General features: G+C 45.8%; 1 protein-coding gene across 3 annotated transcripts in view; it reads left to right on the forward strand.

Annotated features, from left to right (window-relative positions):
* LOC118384343 (bromodomain-containing protein 4) overlaps nucleotides 1-21,077 on the forward strand; it is a 47,602-nt gene that overhangs the window by 13,143 nt on the left and 13,382 nt on the right. For 2 of the 3 annotated variants that reach the window (XM_035770770.2, XM_052518519.1), the window contains exon 3: nucleotides 18,852-19,287. In XM_035770770.2, coding sequence (XP_035626663.2) covers nucleotides 19,018-19,287 — 270 coding nt within the window. In that variant the 5' untranslated portion in view covers nucleotides 18,852-19,017. Of the gene's footprint in view, nucleotides 1-6,247; nucleotides 6,927-18,851; nucleotides 19,288-21,077 lie in introns of those variants that run through there. The other variant, XM_035770767.2, reaches the window with a different exon arrangement.

Below are 21,077 nucleotides of genomic sequence, written 5' to 3' on the forward strand. Positions count from 1 at the left end.
TTACGGTATGTGTTTTAGTGAGGTGGGGGTGAAGATTGTATTACAGGGAGGAAGGAAGGGAGCCAAGACCTCTGTCTTCCACACATCTGTTCCCTGTGTGTGTGTGTGTGTGTCTGACCCCCAGCCTGGCAGTGTGGTTCACTCCACTACTCCTCCACACTCATGCGCTCCCTTGGAGGCTAACATTCCCTTGCTGCCCCTCTCTCGTTCTCCTTCTGAGTGTCTCTTTCTCTGCCTCTTTCTTTCTCGCATTGTATCTCTCTCCGAGTACATTTTCAGTGCATTCGTAAAGTATTCAGACCCCTTGACTTTTTCCACATTTAGTTAAGTTACTTACTCTGATATTCTAAAACTAATTACATGTTTTCCCTCATCAATTGACACACAAATACCCTGTAATGACAAAGTTAAAACAGATTTTTTGATATTTTGAAAATGAATAAAAAAATAAATGCCTTATTTACACAAGTTTTCATAAATCACTCAATTGAGCTTAGGTGCATCCTGTTTCCTTTGACGTTTCTGCAACTTGATTGGAGTAAATTCAATTGATTAGACATGATTTAGAAAGGCACACACCTGTCTATATAAGGTCCCACAGTTGACAGTGCTTGTCAGAGCAAAAACCAAGCCATGAAGCCGAATGAATTGTCCATAGAGCTCTAGGATTGTGTCGAGGCACAGGCCTGGGGAAGGGTATCTGTAGAGAAGAATGGGAGAAACTCCCCAAATACTGGTGTGCCAAGCTTGTAGCGTCATACCCAGGAAGACTCGAGGCTATAATCACTGCCAAGTGTGTGATGGATTCCTAAGCTTGAAATGGGGTTACTTAACAGGTATTCTATTGAAATATTGAGTGCTGTGGTTTAGAGGGTCTTCACCAGAAGTGAATGGTTATCTGTTGGAGAAAGGTATATGGTGGGTGCAATTTAAGCTTGGAATGTACTGAGTGTAGGGAAAACAATCATGTGGTAGGTATTGATAAGGGGAGAAAGTAATGGATTAGTGATGAAGGGGGTCGAGGTCAGGTCACGTTAAGGGAGGAGGAAAAGTGTATTGCCCGTATCACTTAGTTTCCTGCCTGTCAATAAAGATGCAATGTTGAAGGAGTAGACTCCACCCAAAGTGGGGTACATATACCACCTCTATTGTAACCATGTTTTTGTCGATTCAGCAGTTCAATCCTTTGGGAAGAATAAACTTGGTTTAAGCTTTCATAGTCTCCAAGTTCTTACTCTGATAATTAGATCCTAAAATGTTGCTTTTTAATTGTGTATTGTTTATAGATTGGGGGGTGATTTAATCGATTGTAGATTAAGGCTTTAACGTAACAACATGTGGAAAAGGTCAAGGGGTCTGAATACTTTCCCGGGTGCACTGTACATGCACACTAATTGAGTTTTAAACTGATTATGGCAGAAGGCCGAGTATGGCATTAGTCATGCAAACACTTTACTCAGCTTATCTTAATCGGTATAAGGCCAAAATCAAAGTAATTATACGCCGATTTAAAACCTGGTTTTCTGACAGAAGTTTATATTATTAGTACACTGCTTAATCGGCGTTCCAGCTGTATGTTTGATCTGCGTGTGTTCCTTCACCGGTAGCGCAAAGTGAAGTGAGTTCCAAAAAACGTCAGTATGCATCTTCGAAATAGTTTTCACATCCTAACTTTGTCCAATCTCAGAATCAATTCGTCTTTGCAAAAATAACATGGTCACTGTGGTAGAGCGTTGATTTTGATTTGCCGATATTTCTGCTTTTATCACAGGTCTCATCAGGCAGCCTGATTTCAGATGTCATACACACAGGATTATTAGAGAAGTCATTCATCTTGCAAAGCATGTGAATGTTTTAATTGAACTATTATATTATTACTATTATACTATTATTTGTGTGCATGTAACTGTACTCTTTTAATCTCCCTCCCTCTATCTCGTTCTCCATTGCTGTGTCTCTTAATTTCCCTCTTTCCCTCCATCTCCCTTTCCCTCCATCTCCCTTTCCCTCCATCTCCCTTTCCCTCCATCTCCCTTTCCCCCATCTCCCTTTCCCTCCATCTCCCTTTCCCTCCATCTCCCTTTCCCTCCATCTCCCTTTCCCTCCATCTCCCTTTCCCTCCATCTCCCTTTCCCTCCATCTCCCTTTCCCTCCATCTCCCTTTCCCTCCATCTCTCTTTCCCTCCATCTCTCTTTCCCTCCATCTCCCTTTCCCTCCGTCTCGCTCTCTCTTGCACAACACAATCAGGTGATTTAGGTCAATCGAACAGTGAACAAATGGTCTGGCAGACAACGACATATGTTCCACACAATACATTTCAACCTGAATCAAATTAAATGTATTTATATAGCCCTTCTTACATCAGCTGATATATCAAAGTCCTGGAATCAGCCCTTGCCTTAACAGGAAGCCAGTGGAGGGAGGCTAGCACTGGAGTAATATGATACATTTTATTTGGTTCTAGTCAGGTTTCTAGCAGACGTATTTAGCAGTAACTGAAGTTTATTTAGTGCTTTATCCGGGTAGCTGGAAAGTAGAGCATTGCAGTAGTCTAACCTAGAAGTAACAAAAGCATGGATTAATTTTTCTGCATCATTTTTGGACAGAAAGTTTCTGATTTTTGCAATGTTACGTAGATGGAAAAAAGCTGTCCTTGAAACAGTCTTGATATGTTCGTCAAAAGAGAGATCAGGGCCCAGAGTAACGCCGAGGTCCTTCACAGTTTTATTTGAGACGACTGTACAACCATCAAGATTAATTGTCAGTTTCAACAGAAGATCTCTTTGTTTCTTGGGACCTAGAACAAGCATCTCTGTTTTTTTGTGCTGTGATGTTGCACTCCCCTGAACAGAGCCCTGATCTGTGCCGAGGAGCTATGAGGTAAATGTGCCCCAGGGGTGTCATTCAATTGGTTGAGCTCAGTGTGCTACTCAGGGTTTTCGTTATCCGGTAGTAGCCGGCTTTTGTCCATTTAAAAAAAAAAAAATAAGGAAGTGGACGATAAATAAAATCGGCACCGGACAATTGTCAGGGCGAAGTAAAAAAAAAAAATATATTTTTTTTTATGAAGCATTCGCCTACTGGTTGTATGAGTTTGGGATCTACCGTCCCAGAGTCTGTTAAGGCTATTTCTTTCTCGACAAACTGATCAATAGAATGTCAACTTTTCTACTATGGTGGATAGAAGATTGACAGGCTCATAGGCGGCGTGTCCATAAGGCTCGGGGAAGCTTTCCCTAAGTGAATTAAATTGACAAAAAGAAATAGCCTTATTAGCCTACTCCTGTCTATACATAACCACAATCATTCAAATAGGCTACTAAAGCATGACTTGGCCACAGAGGATCATTAGCTTCCCCTAGCCTTACAGAAAGAAAAAAAAATGTTTTGCCTACAGTCACTTTGCCTGTAATCGGAAAGGCAGCTTGCGCAATTGGTGCTGCAAATACCAAATAGATAATTGTCGAGATGCACCTATCATTGAAAAGTATAGGCCCAGCCAGTAATAGTGCAATATTTCCAAATTAAATTAAATGGCTATTGCTGTAAAGAGAAGACAATGAATATACACTCATGTCCTTTAGTTATTCAAATTCTAAGCTTAATTGAGCGAACAACAGTAGGCCTATCTAATTGGCACCAGCGGAGAGCGGCGGCCATATCCCCGGTCCTCACGGCACATATTCACACTCATTGTTGGGTCAGTGCCTCTTAAGTTTGTTTTTGGATAGTTTCCTCCAGTTTAGACAGACGTCGTTCTATTTGTGTCTCCCCTTCTCGTAGGCCTATTATATGGACAGCATTGTTTTTATTGGTCTGTTTGTCACTGTCAGCACAGTAGGCTACCCTGTCATTTGTCGCATTAAAAAAAGATTCTGCTAATGTCTCCTGTCAAAGTTGAGTAAAATAAGCATGAAATGTGTTTTTCCCGTGCAAGGAAAGATGAGAAGTATCTGATTATAGCCCAGGCCTCTACACTATCTGCTTTCAGCCATGCATTGAGCGGACATTTTTTTGCCAACAGTGAATGAGTTCTATTATTAGTTATGACTGTCTAAAACTACTCATCACATTACGAATAGTAGGAGATTTTACATAAGTCTGCAAATGCGATGATTCGTGAAAGGTGTTATTATAAAGGTGTGTTTTTAAACTTGAAACTAAGGGCTTTGCATAGGCTAGTGATTTTGCTGTTCCTTACTCGTCTTGTTGGCTGAGGAAAAGAAAACGTGGACAGTTATTCTAATGTCTTCAAAGTACAAGGAAAGGACCGCACATCCTTGCATCCTCGACTTGAATGTTCTGTTAAGATGAATTACCATAATCGAAATGTGATTTCTGTCCTTCTGAGCACCGTGGGTGGTCGCCCTAATCAGGTTACGCACCCATATGGGTCCGGTAAATTTCTCAAATGTCCAGTAAATGAAAATTCTGCAGGTCAAATGTCTGGCGCCACAATTTCATAACTGAAACCCTGGTACTACTGTACCATCACAGACACCCCCGTCTTAATTACAGCACAGCAGGCTTATTGCTCTCTCTCGCTCGCAATCTCTCTCTTTCTCCAGTTGTATGTGACGTGGTCTCCCTCTCTTATCATCATGTTGGTAGACAGTAGGTATGAGGTACGCTCCACATGCTGATTAGTGTCATTGTAATGTGTCATGATGAGGATGATTTATGGGGGAAATTAACTGTCTTCTGGGGAACACTGTAGCTGTGTCTCACTGTCCCTCAAGCACACACTGCCTTGAATGAAATTACCACTTGCTTACAAGTGTTTTATTATGCTTTATTTTGGTAATAGATATTTCTCAAAGGATATCTTATTTGAAAATATATATAGTGCCATCTGTTTTGTCACCAAAGCCCCATATATTACCCACCGCTGTGACCTGTACGCTCTCGTTGGCTTGCCCTCGCTTCATATTCGTCGTCAAACCCATTGGCTCCAGGTCATCTACAAGTCTTTGCTAGGTAAAGCCCCGCCTTAACTCAGCTCACTAGTCACCATAGCAGCACCCACCTGTAGCACGAGCTCCATCAGGTATATCTCACTGGTCACCCCCCAAAGGCAATTCCTCCTTTGGCCGGCTTTCCTTGCAGTTCTCTGCTGCCAATGACTGGCATGAACTGCAAAAATCCCTGACGCTGGAGACTCATATCTCCCTCACTAGCTTTAAGCACCAGCTGTCAGAGCAGCTCACAGAACACTGCACCTGTACATAGCCCATCTGTAAATAGCCCATCCAACTACCTCATCCCCATACTGTATTTATTTATTTATCTTGCTCTTCTGCACCCCAGTATCTCTACTTGCACATCTATCACTCCAGTGTTTAATTGGTATATTGTAATTACTTTGCCACTATGGCCTATTTATTGCCTTACCCCCCTTATCCTACCTCATTTGCACACACTGTATGTATACTTGTTCTACTGTATTATTGACTGTATGTTTGTTTATTCCATGTGTAACTCTGTTGTTGTATGTGTCGACCTGCTTTGCTTTATCTTGGCCAGGTCGCAGTTGTAAATGAGAACTTGTTCCCAACTAGCCTACCTGGTTAAATAAAGGTGAAATGAAATAAATAGCTCCATTATCTTTTCTACTTTATATCTGGTTTTGTTTGACACTGAAAATGCTTACATCCCACTTTTTATTATTATTATTATTTTTTTATATATTTTTTTACAATTTAGCAGCGGCGGCCTGTTGGCCTTGTGAAGAAGGAATGGATGGTCGGTCCTCCCCCTCTTATAGTATTGTCTTACATATTATCTCTTTCTCGTTGTTTCTATTTCTCTTTGCATTGACAAAAGCCCGGCCGGCGTGGATGCTTTTGTATTAGTCTAGACGTGCTGTGTGAATGTGTGTGTGCAGCAGCATGGTGGGGAGAGAGGGAGGGATGTAGGGGGAGAGGGGGGGGGAGGGATGTAGGGGGAGAGAGGGGGAGGAATGGAGGGGGAGCGAGAGCAGTAGATAAGGTAGCCTTTGGTTTGGTGGGGGTTGGCAGGCGTTGGTTCACAAGATCAGCCCAAAAGGAGAACGGCACGTGGGGGAGGGGCAGGGTGAATTGGAAGTAGGGAGGTGTTGGGGTGCCAAAGGTGTGGATGGAGAGAGAGAGGGAGGGACCTCAAGCTATTGAGGGAGAAAAGGGAGGGGTGGAGTGAGAGCGTAGGGAGAGGGAGGGGTAACGAGCTGTGGGCTGAGACTAGCGCTCAATGAGGAAGCGGAACAGCAGAGCCATTTTCACCGTTGAATAACCACCGCACGCCGTTTGCTGTGTGTTGTGTTTTGAGAGAGAAGAGCTACGAGAGAAAGGGAAGAAGCAAGCTCTCCTCCTGGATTTGTTTTTCTTTTTTTTACCGGAGCGCTGTCCTTCCTTTCTCACTCTTGCTGTTTGTGAGTGGGGGAGGCCCGGGGTGGACACACACAATGGGGCGAGGAGCCTGTGGCTGCTGGGCCGTTGTGCTGCTGCTGAGAGGGGGAGGGGGTAGAGCGAAGGAGACCGGCACACACAGCTAACTCAGCCAGCCGGCTCCAGTCAGGCCTCCACAGGCATAATCTTACCCCGATCCCTTGTCCCTTTTCTGTTGTTTTTCATTTTTTTTTTCATTTTCAAGGAATACCCATCACTTAAACCTGGATTAATCATGTGTGGATTATTGTGGATGGATTTTGTGAAACGGAACTAGATTGGAACCTTAAACAGAACCGATCTCTCTTCCTGTGTGTGTGGGAAAAGGAGAGAAAGGGAGCCAAACTTCTCCTGTTTTTTTGTTGTTTTTTTTTGCTTTGTGTTGAGGGAAGCTTCTAGATGGATTACAAGATGCATGCCAAGTCTAACGATCTGCTGGATTTTCAGACTCTGGATGCTCTTTTGGAAAAAATGGCACATTATTCTTCTGTCTCTGTGAAAAGGTAACGTTTGGCCGATACAGATATAACACAAATAGGCTTCCCTCATGTTTCCCATTCAAGGGAGACTTTCTCATAATACTAGGCTACATCCGTTGTGTTAAATACACGGAACAATAATATAAACGCAACGTGGAACCATTTCAAAGATTTTACTAGGTTACAGTTCATATGAGGAAATCAGTCAATCGAAATAAGTTCATTAGGCCCTGAACTTTGGATTTCACATGACTGGAAACTCATATACGCATCTGTTGGTCACAGATTAAAAAAAATGTAAAGGAGAAAATGGGCCTCAGGATCTCGTCGCAGTGTTTCTGTGCATTCAAATAGCCATAGATAAAATGCCATTGTTTGTTGTCCTTAGCTTATACCCGCCTATACGATAACTCCACCACTACCATGGGGCAACAATGTTGACATTGGCAAACCACTTGCCCACACGACGCCTAATAAATTCTAAAAAAACGACGTTGGAGGCGGCTTATGATTGAGAAATTGACATTAGATTCTCTGGCAACAGCTCTGGTGGACGTTCCTGCAGTCAGCATGCCAATTGCACGCTCCCTCAACTTTGGACATTTGTGACATTGTGTTGTGAGAGAACGGCCCATTTTTAGAGTGGCATTGTATTGTCCCCAGCACAAGGTGCACCTGTGTAATGAGCATGCTGTTTAATCAGCTTCTTGATATGCCACACCTGTCAGGTGGATGGATTATCTTGACAAAGTAATAATGCTCACTAGCAAGGAATATAAACAAATGTGTGCACAACATTTAAGAGTAATATGTTTTTTTTTGTATATATTTTTATTCAGTGTACATATACTAAGCCTACTGTATGGATGACACCTAATCTAAAACATGAAACCGAAACAGAATGCTCCAGTTTACAGAGAAGTCTTTGTTTGTGGACAACTTTCTCAAATATGACCTATTAATGTGTCATTTTTCTCTGCTGTAGCTTATTAGTTTAAAGCCTGTGGAAATGGTTGGTTTGGAGGTTTGCATTATTAGCCACCTATAACCCTCCTGGGGAGGGGAGAAAGAGTGTGTGTTGTATCTGTTGTGGCAGAAACGTGTCCCGATTCCAGGAAATGCCTTGGTGAATGAACTGGTCTGGTGAGTTATGCCCGGGGAGGGGGGGAGAAGGAGAGCAAGGGGCGTCCTTTAGCTCCAGTTCTGTGTTTGTTTACTAAGTGACTCAGTGACTCGTACGTGAGGGTTGTCACTCTCTCCCCTACATTCTTGGTGCGTGTTCTCCTCACCCTTTTCGTCCTGGCTTTTTGCCCACTGTAAACACAGATTGTTGTCGCCTGTATCGAATCTTTTCACTCCTGTTGCACACCACCCTGTGTGTTTGGTCCACCTATGGTCAGTCAGAGAGAGAGAGAGGGAGAGAGTCACTGGGAGTGTTTCACCACAGTGTTCTGTGACTTGGACTGAACACAAACCCATCCTGATTTAATGTAGGCTTGTCACCAGCAGCAGTGTGTGTCTGTGTGTTAGGGTTGGGCTGATAGACTATATGATAATACAGACTATTGGTGATTATTTGAACTTTCCAATTCAAAACTGTGCAGTCGTATCAATATGTTCAACATGAAGTATAAACGAATGAACACTTTTGTCCCCCGTCATAAGTGTATATTTTTAAATGAAAAGGCGACTTGACTATAAGATCATAAATAAGCACAGTTGAATTATTTTGTCATTAACAATGCAACATGACGATATCAGATATCGGCAATATTTGGAGTAGCATAATCGTGGAATAGGTCTGCCCAAATATCGCCCAACCCTAGTGTGAGGAAGCCTGCTTGCCTCCACGGAGCCACACAGCCAGAGGTAGAGAGTCAGGCTCTGAACAGTCAGACATGACGCATGCTTCTGACTCAGTCCACCCCCCCAAAAAAAAGGCATTTTGTTGCATGCCAGATGTGTGCGTGAGCCTGCATGCACGTGGGTGAGAGCAGTTCTCCGCTGAAGTGAGAGGTAGTTAGCGTCCCTGGTTAAAAGTAGTTCGCTATGTAAGGCAGTGTTCCCCCAATTGGTGGCCTGCGGGTGGTTTTATTTGGCCCCCCCGAGTTTCTAAATATTTTAGTTTTTTTTTGTTGCATTTTCATTGTTGGAAGTAAGACAGTAAAAACAACAGGATATCACCTCCAATTGATTTTAATTTCGCAATTAAGCTTTTAGGTTTTTGAATGTTTTACTCAAATATTATATCCGTTTGGGCTTCTTGTGGTCAATTTGCAGTCCACCAATTATTTGTAATTATGTTCTGGCCCCTCAACCACCCGCCCAAGACTAAATTGGCTGAATCTAGTTCATGATCCCCGATGTAGGGAATGGGGCGTTATTTGGGACACAGACATAGCCTAATTCCTGGCCAGGCTGACCAAAAGCATGCGGTGCCCATTGCAGACTCCCACGGGGTGAAGATGTGGGGTCCACTCCACCGTCTGACGCACAACATACTGTAGATGCCACAGATGCTACCTCTCTTGGACTGACGGAAAGAGTTAAAATTAAGTAGGCTTGGCCCGTTAGTCTATAGGCGGTGTATTTCCCTCATCATCAAACCAATAGTTTGTTTCTCTATAATGTTTTCAGAATGATTCAATTCAGATTTTTGTGGCATGACTAACATTCACTACAGTTTGTGTCCAAGTATGAAATTCCAGAATGAAGAGTGCTTTTAAATGCCGGTAGAACCGTGCAATAGACCCACCTGTCTGCCTGGTGTCTGACCTGCCTATACTGTGCCACTCTCTCTCTCTCCATCCCTCGCTAGCTCACTATAAAGACGCGAGTGTTCTCGGAAGTACGGCAACTAATCAGTCTCCTCCTTTCCAAAAGGAAAGAATCTTAGGAGTCAATTCCCAGCAGCATTGAATTTTAACACGCAGAAATGGTGGTCAGTGGGAGTTGGCGTTCGAGGAGTCGTGGAATCTATTCATTTTGGAGTCTGCTCTCCACCACTGTCATTGTCGTTAAGTTGGAAAACTGGCAGAGAAAGGCAAGTGACAGCAGCGAAGTCCTGTTTGGCAATACTGTGAAGTTAAATGAGAAGGAAATGCCAACTTCGCGAGGTGGAGTTGAGGTCAAGTAAAGGTAGTACAGGTGCAATGCTTAACCATATGAAAGGGACGCACCGTGAGACCCAAACCAACGCTGTCAGCAGCGCAGCAGCATTGTGAATTCACATATTTTTCTTTGTGAAAATTCTATGTTTAAATGTGTTTTGCTGTTTAAACATCAAGAACAATTTTTCCATTTGGTCACATCCCTGGTCACAAGTAGTCATTTGGGATCTACTCATAGCCGGATGTCTCTTACTGCGCTGGTGTGTGGAGTGGGATCCTCTGGCCTACGTTCCTACTGGCTGCAGCTACCTCCCCTCCCCTGGAAAACACAAGTTATTATTTACTTTCTAGATGGAATAGATTGGCCTAGTAGATACAATACCTCTATTTTGTAACCTAACATGAAGTGTGTGTGTGTCCAAAGTCCCAAATAGCATGCTATTCCCTGTGGCGCTCATTAAAAAGTAGTGCACTATGTAGGGAATAGGGTGCCATTTAGGACAAGCCCCCCCGCCCTCCGGTTTTCAAGTGTCACTCACTGACAGAACCTGATTTCCTGGCCTCGACTAGGCCCCTCGGTAACCAGAGCCACTTCCTCCCTTCTCTCACAACATTCCTCGGCAGTCTGTGGTGATCTATGTCCAGGTCAAAGGTCAACTGTTATTCCAGAGCCCAAAGCAGTGGGGGTGTGGTGAGACACACACACACACGAGTAGGCAGGAAGTCAGCCAGTGGCAGTGTTTATCTTCACCTCTTGTAGCAATCTGCCTCTGCTGAGTCGTATTTACAAAGTGCATTAGAGTTGGATCAAGTCCCCCAATCCATATAATCAAAAACTGATCCTAGATCAGCACAGCAGCACTCCGACTCTTGAGACTTTGTGAATATGGGTCCTGCTGTATTAAGTAGGTTGTAAAAATGTGTTGTTGACCTTTAGGACCATAGCAGGAAATAATTTGTCATAGCGATTTATGTTTTTAATGCCGTTTTCTTTTGTCTTTTGAATTGTGGTTGTGGTTGTTTAATGCACCAAGACAGAGCCGAATTATCAACCCATACGGGCTCTGTTCAAACGTAGTGCACCATGTAGGGAATAGGGTGCCATTTGGGGTGTATCCAGACTGGGCTAACTTTTCTATGGATGCTGTTAGTCAAGAAAAATAACAAGGTCTAACCTGGAGCCGACTTAGTTTAATCATCAGCAGTCACAATGGATGTGTTTTGGTCAGCGACTTGGTCAGCTACTCAACTAGCCACTTCCACTCCTGATGAGATTAGTGTTTTTGACATTTACGTGTCCATTGTCTGCTGGACTACCATTGTGTACAGGTTCCCCTTTCCAATTGAAACCAAACCTGTGTTACTGTCACTTATCAGGCCGAAGGTGTGAAGGTGAGAATGGGCCCAAGTTGACCTGATTAGGGAACACGTCTCAAATGGCACCCTATTCCCTATAGTGTGCTACTTTGAACTGGTCAGAAGTAGTGCACTGCATAAGGAATAAGGTGCCATTTGGGATGCCGCCTAGGTGTAAAAAACATTTCTTAAAGGGGGTAGCTAAAAGAAATCTCTTCAAACATGGGAAACTGCAGGAAAACCTGGTGAAAGCCAACAGGACTAGTGTTGGCCTCTCTTTGCCTGAGCTAATCATGTTTACTCATTGTCATCTTATCTGGTCAAATAGGTTCAGTCAGCAGTTGAGGTTTTAAATAATCGCAATAAACTCGACCCAATAGTGGAGCAATAGCACACGGTGGGGAGAAATGTTGTACTTTGTACTGTGTATGTGTGTGTCCTTGGATTCCCTGATTGTTGTTGCCTGGCTGTTGTGAACCATCTGGTGGTGCTGTGTATACGTCGGTAGGTTCCTGATCCCAGAGAACACTGCTTCCCGAACTAGCTGGAGCATCAGCCTGGTGTTGTGACTAGCTAGAAGCTACCTAACAAACAGCCTCTGTCCCCATAGAGGGAGCCCTCCCGTCTGTCCCTAAACTGTCAGTCTGTACCTGCCACAGACGCCTCCCCCATCCTCCTGTGTCTGTAAGAGCTGGTTGGTGGTGTTATGTTTAAAACAGGGAGGGAATTGTCCTGGATTTGTCCATTATGTCCAATGAGGAAACGCTCACTTTCATTTCAAACACATGCAACACATTTTTAAAATGTTTTCCGTTGTGCGCCCCAATGAACACTACCCTGTTTGTGGAGGGCCTGTCGGTTCCTTCCTTAGTGGACGTCATCCTCCTGTCTGCTGCTTGGTCCCATTGTCTGTCCCTGTCGACCTCTTCTGTACTGCAGCCTCAGACGACCACACACACTGTTTAACACGCAATGAAAATGCATGATTTTGGCCCAAGATAATTGTAAGGTTTCTGAAGAGGCAACGGCACACCATGGCTGTGCGCGTTTTGTCTACCACTTTGTGTAGCCGTTTGCGACGATACTAATGTAACGACAACCATCGTCTACTTTGGAAATGTTTTGCAAAAAAACTTGTCAATTGAAATGTTTACTACAAAGTAGTCTCTACCTACCTGGCAGAATGATATCAGGATTATTTGCATCAATCCAGTGGTCATTTGATTTGCAAACTCTACAGAAACATTGCTAACCAAACAGTCTCTGGCTAGTGGTCGTCTGATGTTATTCAAGCATTGTTCTCCACCTTTAAAATGGAAAAATGGGGGGGGGGGACTACGGAATCAGGCAAAATATTAAACCAATTTTCTTGAGCCCAACCAGTGCAGTGCTTGACTAGTTTCCACTAGACTTATGTAGCCCTGGTTCTGAATGCAGCCCGCTACTTGGTCATCAGCAGCAGCTCTGTGCTGTATCATGTCTAGCATTTATATTCAGGAAGTCTGTACTCTGTTATAAGAAACATTCAATGACTGTTTTGGCTGGTGCTTTGACCCGAGTGGGCAGGTAGCAGACAAGTTAAAATTCCTCTCTCCTGTTACCATCCCAGACAGAGGTCAATCAGTGTATGGGTGTGTTTCATCCATGGAGTCCTAGGCAGCGATCATGTGCTTGGTTAACTGCTAACTCAGAAAGGTTGACTCATCAGGAATGTGATTAGTTGAGCGAGATCCGTACACTGGTGTGTGTGTGTGTGACTGGCCAGAGTTTTTTAAACGAGAATCCCTCATGATCAATACTTTGTGGTTGGTCACATTGCTACGTCTTTGTACTCTGTCTCCAACACACTGTCCTTGTGACATAGTAGCCTGGGGGAGAGGCGGCATGGGAACACTGTGTTCCACCAGCAGCCAGATGATGCCAAACGTACCACACACACACACACACACACACACACACACACACACACAACCTCCCACATCCTGAAACACTCCAGAGACTTCCAAGGAATGGGATAGTCTGTGTCTTACCAGGGACCCACATAAACCATTAGACACACACAGGCCCTGCCAAAACCCCAGCGATGGCTAACTCCTAACTCACCTCTGATCTCACACACACACACACACACACACACACACACACACACACACACACACACACACACACACACACACACACACAGAGAGGGTTGGGTCAATTTCAGTTCTGTTCAGAAAGTAAACCAGATTTGGAACTGGCGTTTCAGTATAGTCCTTGAATTGACAGGTTTTGAAATGGAATGAATCCTGACAGACAGACACAAAGCCTTTTTTTTTATGGGCCAGGGGGGAGAACTGGAGCAGCTTACAGACGGTAGGCAATTAAGGTCACAGTTATGAAAACCCAGGACACTAAAGAGGCCTTTCTACTGACTCTGAAAAACACCAAAAGAAAGATGACCAGGGTCCCTGCTCATCTGTGTGAACATGCCTTAGGCATGCTGCAAGGAGGCATGAGGACTGCAGATGTGGCCAGGGCAATAAATTGCAGTGCCCGTACTGTGAGATGCCTAAGACATCGCTACAGGGAGACAGGACGGACAGCTGGTCATCCTCACAGTGGCAGACCACGTGTAACAACACCTGCACGGGATCGGTACATCCGAGCATCACACCTGCAGGACAGGTACAGTACGGCAACAACAACTGCCCGAGTTTCACCAGGAACGCACAATCCCTCCATCAGTGCTCAGACTGTCCACAATAGGCTGAGAGAGGCTGGACTGGGGGCTTTTAGGCCTGTTGTAAGGCAGGTCCTACCAGACATCACCAGAAACAACGTCGCCTTTGGGCACAAACCCACCGTCGCTGGACCAGACAGAACTGGCAAAAGGTGCTCTTCACTGACGAGTTGCGGTTTTTTCTCACCAGGGGTGATGGTCGGATTCGCGTTTGTCGTCGAATGAATGAGTGTTACACCGAGGCCTGTACTCTGGAGCGGGATCGATTTGGAGGCGGAGGGTCCGTCATGGTTTGGGGCGGTGTGTCACAGTATCATCGGACTAAGCTTGTCATTGCAGGCAATCTCAATGCTGTGCGTTACAGGGAAGACATCCTCCTCCCTCATGTGGTACCCTTCCTGCAGGCTCATCCTGACATGACCTCTCCAGCATGACAATGCCACCAGCCATACTGCTCGTTATGTGCGTGATTTCCTGCAAGACAGGAATGTCAGAGTTCTGCCATGGCCAGCGAAGAGCCTGATCTCAATCCCATTGAGCACGTCTGGGACCTGAGGCCTCAGGTTGTGAATAATATAGCCTAGGTCAATATGCACAAAGATTCAGTAAGTTCTCTGAAGAGGCAACACTGTACCTGATCATTCTGGATCCTAGTTTGACAGGTTGCACACCAAAATATAAATGATGCATTTCCTAGATATGTTAGATGAAATGGCTTACTTTTTGAATTATAGGCTACGATCTCAGTTGTCCAACTTTGCTCTAACTGTTGCGTTCCCATGGAAAACCAGGTTTTTGTTTTATCGGTGTAAGTCTTGTTGTGGGTAAAAGTCACACGAGTAGAATGGGGAAATCCAAAAACATATAGGAAACCACAGTACTCCACCTGCAAAACTGCACATACTGACACGTCGGTGGGTCTGTGGGTGGTTGTGTGTGTGGTTCTTGGTAGAGGGGTGTGTGTGTGTGTGTGTGTGTGTGTGTGTGTGTGTGGTTCTTGGTAGGGGGTGTGTGTGGTTCTTGTAGGGGGGTTGTGTGTGTGTGTGGTTCTTGGTAGGGGGTGTGTGTGTGTGTGGTTCTTGGTAGGGGGTTGTGTGTGTGTGTGGTTCTTGGTAGGGGGTTGTGTGTGTGTGTGGTTCTTGGTAGGGGTTGTGTGTGTGTGTGGTTCTTGGTAGGGGGTTGTGTGTGTGTGTGTGGTTCTTGGTAGGGGGTTGTGTGTGTGTGTGTGGTTCTTGGTAGGGGTTGTGTGTGTGTGTGGTTCTTGGTAGGGGGTTGTGTGTGTGTGTGGTTCTTGGTAGGGGGTTGTGTGTGTGTGTGGTTCTTGGTAGGGGGGTGTGTGTGTGTGTGTGGTTCTTGGTAGGGGTTGTGTGTGTGTGTGTGTGGTTCTTGGTAGGGGGTTGTGTGTGTGTGTGGTTCTTGGTAGGGGTTGTGTGTGTGTGTGTGTGTGTGGTTCTTGGTAGGGGGTTGTGTGTGTGTGTGTGTGTGTGGTTCTTGGTAGGCGGTTGTGTGTGGTGTGTGGTTCTTGGTAGGGGGGGTTGTGTGGTTCTTGGTAGGGGTTGTGTGGGTGTGTGGTTCTTGGTAGGGGGTTGTGTGGGTGTGTGGTTCTTGGTAGGGGGTTGTGTGGGTGTGTGGTTCTTGGTAGGGGGTTGTGTGTGGTTCTTGGGAGGGGTTGTGTGTGGTTGTGTGGTTCTTGGTAGGGGGTTGTGTGTGTAGGGGGTGTGTGGTTCTTGGTAGGGGGTTGTGTGTGGTGTGTGGTTCTTGGTAGGGGGTTGTGTGGGTGTGTGGTTCTTGGTAGGGGTTGTGTGGGTGTGTGGTTCTTGGTAGGGGGTGTGTGTGGTTCTTGGGAGGGGTTGTGTGTGGTGTGTGGTTCTTGGTAGGGGGTTGTGTGGGTGTGTGGTTCTTGGTAGGGGGTTGTGTGGGTGTGTGGTTCTTGGTAGGCGGTTGTGTGTGGTGGTGTGGTTCTTGGTAGGGGGGTTGTGTGGGTGTGTGGTTCTTGGTAGGGGGTTGTGTGGGTGTGTGGTTCTTGGTAGTGGGGTTGTGTGGGTGTGTGGTTCTTGGTAGGGGGGTTGTGTGGGTGTGTGGTTCTTGGTAGGGGTGTGTGTGGTTGTGTGGTTCTTGGTAGGGTGGGTGTGTGGTTCTTGGTAGGGGGGTGTGTGGGTGTGTGGTTCTTGGTAGGGGGGTTGTGTGGGTGTGTGGTTCTTGGTAGGGGGTTGTGTGGTTCTTGGTAGGGGGTTGTGTGTGTGTGTGTGGTTCTTGGTAGGGGGTTGTGTGTGGGTGTGTGGTTCTTGGTAGGGGGGTTGTGTGTGGTTCTTGGAAGGGGGTTGTGTGTGGTTTGTGGTTCTTGGTAGGGGTTGTGTGTGTGTGTGGTTCTTGGTAGGGGGTTGTGTGTGGGTGTGTGGTTCTTGGTAGGGGGGTTGTGTGTGGGTGTGTGGTTCTTGGTAGGGGGTTGTGTGGTTCTTGGTAGGGGTTGTGTGTGGTTCTTGGTAGGGGTTGTGTGTGGGTGTGTGGTTCTTGGTAGGGGGGTTGTGTGGTTCTTGGTAGGGGTTGTGTGTGGTTCTTGGTAGGGGTGTTGTGTGTGGTTCTTGGTAGGGGTTGTGTGTGTGTGTGTGGTTCTTGGTAGGGGTTGTTGGTTGTGTGGTGTGTGTGTGTGTGTGTGTGGTTCTTGGTAGGGGGTTGTGTGTGTGTGTGTGTGTGTGTGTGTGTGTGTGTGTGTGTGTGTGGTTCTTGGTAGGGGGTTGTGTGGTTCTTGGTAGGGGTTGTGTGTGGTTCTTGGTAGGGGTTGTGTGTGGGTGTGTGGTTCTTGGTAGGGGTGTTGTGTGTGGTTCTTGGTAGGGGTTGTGTGTGTGTGTGTGGTTCTTGGTAGGGGTTGTGTGTGTGTGTGTGTGGTTCTTGGTAGGGGGGTTGTGTGTGTGTGTGTGTGTGTGTGTGTGTGTGTGTGTGGTTCTTGGTAGGGGGTTGTGTGTGGTTCTTGGTAGGGGGTTGTGTGTGGTTCTTGGTAGGGGGTTGTGTGTGGTTCTTGGTAGGGGTTGTGTGTGTGGTTCTTGGTAGGGGGGTTGTGTGTGGTTCTTGGTAGGGGGTTGTGTGTGTGTGTGTGGTTTTTGGTAGGGGGTTGTGTGTGGTTGTGTGTGACCTTTGGTTGCCCCAGCTGGAGAACGCTGCTCTCCCTGTCCTCCCCAGTCTGTGTACGTCCCTCATTATAACCTGACGGGTAATGTTGTGTGGGAGTGCTGATCTAGGATATGGTCCCCCCTCTCCATGTAGGCCTAATCTTATTTATTGTAATCTTAAAGGAAAAACTGATCCTAAATCAGCACTCCTAGTTCTCTGAGATGCTTGATACATACGACCCCTGGTCTGATGTGTTAGTGTGACCTCTCGTTGCCCATGCTACAGTATACAGAGCCTTTTCTCTCCTTTGTCTCTCCATCAACCCTGTAACTATTACCATTTACCACAGCCTTCATGTGGCGCTGCCGTCGAGCCCCGTCTGCCTTTAGTAGGGATGTGCATCTTTCCCTTTCAAGATGATTCGATATGTTTCTAGATACATGTGATAAGATACAGGAACTATACGTCTTAGTTTGAATTGATTTTGTGCGATTCGGTTTGATGCGATATGTTTCGATGGACTGACAATTGTTGCATAAACACATACATTTTCCATTCTAAAGTCAAATCTGCTGCTGCTGGAGCTCATGAGCTGGGCCTGATTAGCTGGGCCTGATTAGCTGGGCCTGATTAGCTGGGCCTGATTAGCTGGGCCTGATTAGCTGGGCCTGAGCTGGGCCTGATGAGCTGGGCCTGATGAGCTGGGCCTGATGAGCTGGGCCTGATGAGCTGGGCCTGATGAGCTGGGCCTGATGAGCTGGGCCTGAGCTGGGCCTGAGCTCTGCGTGTGTGAGAGAGAGAGAAAATGAACTATGTAAGCAGCTGAGCCATAAAGGAGACGAAGTATCTACCACCACAGCAGTAGCAGTGTCATGCAGTCTGACTCTATCCAACCTCTGAAACAAGAGTCACCCCACAGAGTGTATGTATTAAGATGTGGGATACAAAGAAAGTCCGTTATTAGCTGATGTAAAAAGTGTTGTGATATGTCTAGGGTTGCAAAGGGGAGGGTATATTAATTTACCAGTAATCTACCAGAATTTTGTTAACTTTCAAGGAATATATTTTATCATATGACATCTAGTGGCCTTTTTAGGAACTTCAGATTATCACAGGTGTCTAAATTATCTCTGGCCCTCTATGGCTTTATTGCATGTCTTTAAAAAATAGAAAATAAAACAAATATGATCATTTTCATTCTATATTTTTAAACAGCTGTAAAATATTATCCTAAATATAAACCATCAACTTATTGAATGCCATTGAGGGTTTCAGCATTATTTGTTACATTTATTTTACTGTCTGTCTTTGTACCTGTTTTAGGGCCAAACCGATAGCAGTTGGAAGAGTTGCAGAGTTAATTGAAAATGCCATTGTTGATTTATATGCTTTTATCATTATTAGGCTATTTTCTCTTGATCCATGCGGTCTATCCACTAGAAGCTAATGGACAATATGGACACAGATAGAAAAATGTATACAATATATGAAAAGGTTATTCAAGTATAAATTACCAAAGTTACCATAGATTATATGTTACTTACCAAAATTACTGAAGATTCCGGCAACTGGTAAATTAGCGGGAGCTTTGCAATCCTATATGTCTGACAAAGATGCTAATGACGGTCTGTCTGTCTCTCTCTCTTTTCCTAGAGAGGCTAGTGAGGAGTGCAATGGAATCAGCGGTGCTCTCTCAGTGGAGTCGTCCGCGCCGCCGTCGAGACTGAACAACTGGTGTCCCGCGGCCACCGCCGCCCCTACCCCAACCCTTACCCCTGCTCCGGCCCCTGTGCCCGCGCCCCCAGTCACCTCCACAAGAATGGGGGACGGCCTGGATGCAACCACAGTGCAGATGTCTTCGTCAGGCAGCAGTAGCAGTAGCCAGGGGGGGCAGCCCCAGCCCTCCACCTACGTACCCACCGTGCCAGAGTTTAACCCACCGCCCCCGGAGTACATCAACCCGTCGCAGCCCAAGCGGCAGACCAACCAGCTGCAGTACCTGCTCAAGGCGGTGCTGAAGACCCTGTGGAAGCACCACTTCTCCTGGCCCTTCCAGGCACCTGTCGACGCCGTCAAACTCAACCTGCCGGTGAGTAGTGTGTTTGTCTGGTTGGCTGTGGCTGGCTGGTGTCGCGCTATGTGGACTAGGAAAGGAGAAACGAACGACCTGAAAATAGTCTTTGGAAGTTTCATTAATTTAAATATTGAATTCACTAAATAGTCTTTTAGAGCAGGTTTGGATTGTAGTGTACCTACAGGATGGTATTTCTCCAGCAACAGGGTTGGAGAACCCTGCTTTAGATTTCTATCCTGACTACCCATCCACATCGCTCGGACCAAACGCCACACTCAGTGTTTCTCCTCTGCCATGGGTCCGGGTTTGCTTTTCTCCCTGGCGTGTTACAAAATGGGAACACGTTCTGATGTTTTGGTCCTAGATACAGAAGGGTTGGGCCAGAGCCGTCATAGTGAAACTAGGAATAAATGCACAATGAATAATGCGAAACGTTGAGTCAAAGTAATATGGCTATATACAGGGAGTACCAGTACTGAGTCGGTGTACAATGTAATTAACGTAGCTATGTGCATATGCACTCAGTGACCAGTTTATTTAGGGATACCATCTAGTGCCGGTTCGGATTCTCTTTTACCTCCGGAACAGCCTGAATTATTCGGGGCATGGACTCGTTGCTCAATTGGTATCAAGTGACCGAACATCTGCCAGGAAAACATGCCCTACACCGTTACACAACCGGCACCAGCCTTTACCATTGACACCAGGCAGGGTGGGGCCATGGACTCATGCTGCTTACACCAAATTCTGACTCTGCCATCAGCAAGACACAACAGGAACCGGGATTTGTCGGACCAGGCAATGCTTTTCCACTTAGGTAGTCCAGTGTTGGCGATTGCGTACCCACTGGAGCCTCTTCTTCCTGTTTTTTAACTGATTGGAGTGGAACACGGTGTGGTCGTCTGCTGCAATAGCCTATCCGTGACGAGGATCGATGAGTTGTGCGTTCTGAGATGCCGTTCTGCACACCACCGTTGTACTGAGCTATTATTTGCCTGTTTGTGGCCAGCCTGGTAGCTTGCACCATTCTTGCCATTCTCCTTTGACCTCTTATCAACAAGCTGTTTTCACCCACAGGACTGCCGCTGACTGGATGTTTTTTGTTTGTCGCACCACTCTCTGTAAAACCTAGACACAGTCGTGCTTGAAAAGCCCAGGAGTGAGGACGTTTCTGAGGTACTTAGAACCGGCTCTCCTGGCACCGCCTATCAAACCACACTCTTAAGTTGCTTAGGTCATTCGTTTTTCCCGTTCTAACGTTCAATCAAACAGTAACTGGATGCCTGTCTGCCTGCTTTATATAGTGATCCACGGCCACATCACCTACCGTCTGCAGGAGCAAACCATTTCCATGAATGGGGTGGTATACCTAATAAACTGACCAGAGTGTAGTTAGGCGTGACTATGCAACAGGATAGATAGATAGACAGCAGAAGTGTGTGTGTGTGTGCGTGCGTGCGTGCGTGCGTGTCTGTGAGCAGAGTCCAGTGTGTGTCCATAGTCGGTGCATGACAGTTGGCGCAAAAAAGGGCAAATGCAGGTATTCCGGGTAGCCATTTGATTAGCTATTTAGCAGTCTTGTTAAGTTGTCTTACGGCTTGGGAGTAGAAGCTGTTCAGGGTCCTGTTGTTTCCTGACTTTTATGCCCTGGTTCCTCTTGCCGTGCGGTAGTAGAGAGAACAGTCTACTATTTCCTGTGCTGGTTTTCCCTTTTCTAGGTCAGGCCCTTACAACTCTGCACCCCAAAGAGCTTCTTTTTTTTTTTTTTTTTGCAAGGAGTATTGAGTTTATTATTGATTCTAGTA

This window comes from Oncorhynchus keta, chromosome 5, assembly GCF_023373465.1.
Source record: "Oncorhynchus keta strain PuntledgeMale-10-30-2019 chromosome 5, Oket_V2, whole genome shotgun sequence".
Lineage (NCBI taxonomy): Eukaryota > Metazoa > Chordata > Actinopteri > Salmoniformes > Salmonidae > Oncorhynchus > Oncorhynchus keta.